Source organism: Petaurus breviceps, unplaced genomic scaffold (assembly GCF_028583685.1).
Source record: "Petaurus breviceps papuanus isolate PSGF00001 unplaced genomic scaffold, PetGlider_PUasm1.0 86813, whole genome shotgun sequence".
NCBI lineage: Eukaryota > Metazoa > Chordata > Mammalia > Diprotodontia > Petauridae > Petaurus > Petaurus breviceps.
The window spans coordinates 1-7,021 of record NW_027186789.1 but is presented as its reverse complement, the minus strand read 5'-3'; the positions used below and the strand labels follow the sequence as shown (position 1 = coordinate 7,021).

The 7,021-nt window shown below is 43.4% G+C and overlaps 1 protein-coding gene across 1 annotated transcript; it reads left to right on the top strand.

The window, feature by feature from the left end:
• Window positions 1-1,400: 1,400 nt before the first annotated feature.
• LOC138176344 (ceramide synthase 4-like) lies at window positions 1,401-6,931 on the top strand (the record flags this gene model as incomplete). Its single annotated transcript, XM_069107156.1, has 4 exons — window positions 1,401-1,512; window positions 2,066-2,194; window positions 6,217-6,323; window positions 6,628-6,931. Coding segments are annotated over 4 exons (637 nt in total), but the record flags the coding sequence as incomplete, so codon positions are not given.
• Window positions 6,932-7,021: the final 90 nt, after the last annotated feature.

Sequence of the window (7,021 nt, the reverse complement as noted above, 5' to 3'; positions counted from 1 at the left end):
GCACCTACCACGCAGGGATGTTATTAATCTTAAATGAGACAACATTTGTAAAACGCTTTAAAAAATCTTAAAGCATTATATGAACATCAGTTACTATTATAATTATTGATTGTTATTATATTGGTGTACTTCCTCAGGGCCCCGGATTTAATCGTCATCTCTATGCTGATGATTCCTAGATCTCTACTCTTTTTGAGCTTTAATCCCATATTTTCAACTGCCTTTTGGACTTTTCATGCTGGATGACCTGCAGGCATCTCAGACTCAATATATCTGAAACACCTTTCATTATCTTTCCCTCAAGACCAATTTGTCTTTCGAACTTCCCTGTTCTGCTGAGAGCAACCCTATCCTTCCAAATCAGGTTTACAATTTCATGCGGTCATCATTTTCAACACTTCCCTTTCCTTTCCCCAAATCCAATCAGTTCCTACATCTTGTTGTTTCTACCTCCCTAACACCCCTCACATCTGTCCCCTTCTCTCCACTCATACAGCCACAGACTCTCTTCACCTCTCACCTAGATTATTGTATTAGCTTTCTCATTGACCTCCCTACCTTAAGTCTCTTCCCCTTTTCAGTCCATCCTACATGCAGCTGCCAGAGAGATTGGTCTAACTACATCACATCCTAATTAAATAAAGTCTATTGATCCCCTTATACTTCAAAGGACAAAGATGAACTACTGGGTTTGGTATTTAAAGCCAATAACCTCACCTCCACCCACCTTTCCAGTCTTATTGTACACTCCTCTTTATCTGTACTATAACCCAGCCGAACTGGAATTCCTACTCTTCTCCTCCATAATTCTCCCTTTCCCACCTCAATGCCCATCCCCTGCACTTGGAATTCATTACCTCACCACCACCACATCTTGAAATCAGTTTTTCAAGACAGTCCAAATGCTAATTTCTTTGTGAAGCTTTCCCTGATTACCCAACTGCTAGTTTCTTTGCCCAAAATTCCTTTTTATCTATTTCATGTCTGTGTGTATATACATACACATACATACATATGTGCTAAATATGTATGTGCATGTGTATGAATGTATGTGGTACATTATGAATATATGTATGTGTATAAATATGTGTATGTATATGTTGTTTTCCCTGACTGAATGTAAACTTCTTGAAGGCAAGAACTGCTTCATTTTTGTCTTTGTATCCACAGTGCCTAGAACATAATAGGTAAATTTAATAGATGATTGTTGTTTGCTTAATTGCTGGGCATGTCCTGATTTATAGAGGACTGGTCCCAGGTGTGTCCTAACCATAAACCATATCCTAGCATGGCTGGAGAATGGGACAAACAGGGTGTTTGGTCCCATAGTACTGGAGTTCCAAAACAGTTGTTTCCCTGTTGAATTCTGTGTCTATCTATGGGCAACACCAATGACCAAGTGATTGCTCTGACCCTCAGCCTCTGCAGCCTGTCCTATACTGGTGGTATGTCTTGGAGCTTGGTTTCTACTTCTCCTTGCTGCTCACTCTGACCCATGATGTGAAGAGGAAGGTGAGTCTGGAGGGAGCCCAGGTTTGGGGGAAAGCTCTTATCTTTTACAGTCAAGGGAAAAGAATAGAAGGAAGAAGAGCCTGGTTTCTAGTGTCTGCCCCAATGAGAAAAGTATCATGCTTGGTCCTGGTCCTGAAAGCCAGTTCCTGGGAAACAGAAGCAGTAAGGACAGACCTGGTCACTTGAGCTTGGTAAGGGGGCCAGAAGCTAAGGAGCCAATTCCATTCTGTTCAATTCAATAGCCAAGGTGCTCTCTCTGGAGCCCCTCCTACTAGGTCCATCTCCAAACCAATCATCCACTCTCCCTCCAACAGACTGTCAGCTATTTGACTCTCCTTCTTCATCTTCTCCTTGTATCTCACCTCAATCTCTCCACGCTCTTGACAGACTGGAACTTTCCCTAAGAGGACTGTCATGTAATCAGGGAAGAAGTGGAGGGAGGAAAGGTATACCTAGACTGTGGGTCAGAGTCTAACCCTAATACGGGCAAAGTGAGCTACAGCCTCTGGGAAGTAAGCAAGATGCTCATGTCTTCTCTGTCTCCTCTTCCCAGGACTTCTACGGGTACATCATCCACCACTTTATGACTATCACTCTGATGTGCTACTCTTATTCTGCCAACCTCATGCGCATTGGTGTTCTGGTGATACTATTACATGATGTGTCAGATATCTTCCTGGAGGTGAGTGAGGCCAGCCTGGAGGAGTATAGCTGGGATCCACCTGAGTCCCTGGGAGCCTTATGTGTGCAGGGGCACAGTCTTAGAGAAGGAAACAGAGCTGTCCCTAACCTCCCCCACCATTCTTGTATTCCATTGCTGCTGGTGGCCCAGGAGGCCCTAGCACAAGGAGGGACTCAGGGCTCACATGGACCTACCGCCATCCCTGGGCAGAGGGGGAATGATCCAAAAGACATGAGACTTGTTCTCTCCCTGACTCTGCCCCTTTGCTGTTGTTGTTTAGTTGTTCAATCATGTCTGACATATGGACTATCGATTATGTCCATGGGATTTTGTTAGAAAAAATACTGGAGTGGCTTACCATTTCTTTCTCTAGTGTGTGTATATTTTACAGAAGAAGAACTGTGACAAATAGGGGTTAAGTGACTTGCCCAGGGTCACACAGCTAGTAGGTGTCTGAGATTAGATTTGAACTCAGATCTTCCTGACTCTAGGATCTGTGTTCTATGCACTGCACCACCTAGTTAACCCAGCTCTCTCCCTACCAGAGAGTAAAAGTCCAGGGAAATCTCTAAAAACAAAACTTAGCTATGGTTCACATCCAGTGTCCTCCCAAAATAAAGGAGGAAACACTAACTTGGTCACTTCTAAAAAAAAGTTCTTGTTATATAATATGGGTATTAGGTATAGGACAGCTCTTTATTTACTCCATCACAGGGAATGCTGATGCAAAAGACTCTCAGGTACGGTTTAGCAAATACAGTCATTCTGCTATAATGTGACATAAGCATTCCCAAGAAACACAGAGCCATCCGAAATCACCATTTAAAAAAAAAAACAGTTTCTGAGGATAATGAGGCTAAAGGTACAAAATTCCAAAACTTTATCAGTGACACACTCCCCTAAAAAAAAGATAGGAACCTAACTTTAAAAAAAAGACACAGTTTTACATATATTAAATGCATAAATAGTACAAAAAATGGGGGTTGTGCCATCGGCTATGAGTGGCTGCTCCGTCTAGGCCCCAGGTGCACAAACAAGCTGGCATGAGGCCATGGCTGAAGGGAATGGGGCAAAGGTGGGAATGGTGTAGCCCAGCCTTTCTTTGCTTTCAGCTCCTCCTGTACTAGAAGATACACAATGACACTTTATTTTTATAAAGACCTGAAGGTCATTTGTGGAGGTAGACCTCAAGAAGGTTTACAGGATCTTGGTTACTATGATGTGGTTTCATTTTCTGACCTCTTTCACTGTTCCTTGCAGAAAAAAAGTTGAGTAGAAGCAAACTGGAAATTCCTGCTCTGCTCAGAGTATTCCCTAATATATCAATCATGTTAGAACAAATTCTCATTTTCAAAAGACATGTAAGAGCAGCACTGACTATACAGAAACATAAAACATCACTGCTAGCTCTCCATGATCATTTTACTTCTCCTAAAAGGCACAGGCCCTTTGTGGAACAATAGGAAAGATACTTCATATTGACCTCAGGTTTTCATTGTCAAGAACCAAATCTCCTAACCAGCCAGGGCATGGATTACTTTGGTCCTTCAGCTCCAAGACTGTTATAGGAATGACTATCTTCTCTGAGAAACTCTTCTCCTTCTGGTGGACTGATGCCTGAATTCAGAACACTGGCACTCTTTTCCTATAAGGTTACCACCACGGGTGGAAATAACTATTTCTCAAGATCACTGGTCTATGACCTGCATTGGAGAGGGATAGATGGTAGAGAAATCCCTTCCTCAATCTTGCTAGAAGTCCAAGGGAGCAAAAGTGTTAGCAAAGAACCTAATAGTAAAGGGTCCCAAAGGGGAGTTCACTCAGATTTCTTCACCCACTTCAGGAAACAAGTTTCCATCCCAAGTCTGTCCTGATTTTCTGTGGACAGTCAACACCCCAGCCATGAGGACTAATCTCTATCATTCTAGCATAGTCAATGTCCCTTAGCATAGTCATTGTCAAGCATCAGTCCTACTGTGAGGGGTCCATGCAGCACTGCAGTCATCAGGCCTCCTGCATAGCCTTCCTATGGGGACGGTTCGTGCCTCTGGATGGGCTCTTCCAGGCCAGCATTCTTTGATTCTTCTCTCTATAGGTAAACCTTGGCAGGAGTCATGGGGAGGCAGGGTGAGAGAGAAGATATATAAGTCTGGGCAGGGGATAGAGCTGAAAGAGAAAGAAAGTTGGGTAGGCTGAGGATAACTCTGTAGACCTACCCAGGTCACAGAGGTCCTGAATAACTTGGCTAATAGAATCAATGGTGGCTTTCCTAATGTACTCATGGCAGAAAGTGAGGGACACTGGAAACAGCAGGTTGAATTCCAACAGGGTCCCAAAAGATCCAGCTCCAGGACAAAGGATGAACAGAGCAAAGGGCTATGGCTGAGATGGGAAAAAACCAACTTTGCAACAGAAAATAGTGAAGTGTTTCTGAACAATACTTTCTTCGGAAAATTACTGCAAGTTTAATGGATATAAAGTACAATGGGAATTCAGCGGATGACACTGGCAACCACAAAAGTTAATGCAGTTTGGGCTGCATTCAGAAAGATCCAGTGACCAAAACAGGGGAGATAACAGTTAATCCACACATGTATCAGTCAATCAACAAACATCTATTAAGTGCCTGCTGAATATCAGTCACTTAAGGTGGTTTGCCTCAGTTTCCTCATCTCTAAAATGAGCTAGAGAAGGAAATGGTAATCCATTATCTCCAGTATCTTTGCCATGGAAGCCCCAAATGGGGTCGCGGAGAATCAGACATGACTGAACAACTAAACAGTGATAAGACAAACATACTATCTATTATTGCTATTTGTATATATGAATTACACTTTTAATGAGTTTGAGGAACTGGAAATAGGCCAGACTTGGTTAGAGAATAGAGTGTAGAAAATTAAGTAATAAGTTTGGAGAGCTAAGTTGGAGCTAGGTCATCAGGGGTTTTTGAATGCCAAACATGGGGATTATAGAGAGCCACAGGAATTTTTTGAGCAGTGGATTGATATGGTTGGATCTATACCTTGGGAAGATTATTTTGGCAGTTGAGTGGAGAATGAACTAGAATGGGGAGAGATTTGAGGCAGGAGGTCCAAATAGTAGGCTTCTTACAATAATCGAGGCAAGAGGAACTAGTCCTAATTCTAGTGGCTGTGTAACTGGAGATAAAAAGATACAGATGGGGGCAGCCAGGTAGCACAGCAAGTAAGAGCACCGGCCCCAGAGTTGGGATGACCTGGGATAGAATCTGGGCTCAGATACTTAGCACCACACCCAGAAATAACTGGCCGTGTAACCTTGAGCAAGTTACTTAACCCCAATTGCTTTAAAAAAAAAATATTTAGATGAGGGAGAGGCTAGGTGGTGCAGTGAATAGAGCACTGGCCCTGGAGTCAAGAGGACCTGAGTTCAAATCCAGACTCAGACACTTAACACTTACTAGGGCAAGACTTGGGCAAGTCACTTAACCCCAATTGCCCTGACTTCCTCCCTCCAAAAAGTCAAAAAAAGAAAATATAGATGAGAGATATTTTGGATATGTATATGTTGGGGGGGGCAACAAAAGTGAGGAGTCAAGGATAACAGTAAGGTTTCAGATCTACTGATGGGAGATGTGGGGCCTTTGAGAGAAATGGAAAAATTCTGGAGGGGGTGTGAGGGGGATAAGATCTACAATGAATGTCACAACTCATCCATGTGTGTTTATCCTGTGACTAGCTCTGTCTTACATGATAGCAAAAATATCAAAATGATAGGGTAGGGCTATTTCTTACTGGTCAAGGCCTGAAAGCCCACCCTCCGAGGGGAATCTTTAGGCTGCATATAAAAAAAAAGCTTCCTAAGGTACAAAGCCCTCTGGAAGTAAAATGTATGGTCCCCATCATTGTAGGCCTTAGGGTGAAATGATTACTTATCTAGTCGGGGCTCTTGGACAATTGTAGGTTGCACTAGATATCCTCCAAGATTCCCTCCCAAATCTTGGTTTATGTGTTACCAAAATTCCCTCTGTTGTCTCCTTCCAGGCCGGTAAGATGCTGGCTTATGCAAAGTGGAACAAAGCTAAGAACATCATGTTCATCATCTTTGCCCTGGTGTTCTTTGTTAGCAGACTCATTTTCTTCCCAAACAAGTGAGTCTGGTCCTAGGTGGTGGGTGGGATGAGGGCAGGGAGGAGGAAAAGGGTCTAAGTCCTGGGGAGCTTCTGCTGCCAAGAGTTGCCTCCTAGAAAAAGGAGTGAACCTCCTGCCTGACAAGTCCTATGAAAAAGATGGGATAAGGTCAGGCCAGGGGTCCTTTGAGGATCCTGTGACTTTTACTCTGCCTCTCCCATTTTGGGGGGATAGAAATGTTGTTTCTGATGACCTAGGGGTCTAAGCCCTGGCAGTATGCCTCCCTTCCCATATTGTGACCCCCAGTTCCTCTCTTTCTTACAGAGTCATCTACACTTCTTACTATGTTTTCCAGACCAACAACCATTTCTTCTTTGGATATTATTTTTCCAATGCCCTCCTGATGATTGCACAGAGTCTCAATATCTTCTGGTCTTTCCTCATCCTCAAACTGTTCTACAAGCTTTTATCTGAGGGCCAGGTAGGTACAAACCTTCTCCTGACCCATCCATCCTACCCCCAACCCATGATCATCAGCAAAGGAAAAGGGGAGGAAAGGGGAGGGGTACTGGGGGTGGAAGTGGATCATGGAAACTCAGGACTGTTATTCTAGTGCCAATAGGCACCTAAGTAGTACCAACAAGGCATCTTACCCAGTGTCCTTGTCTTTCACCTCCTGTCTTTCTGAATCTCTTTCTCTCTCTCTGTCTCTCTCTCT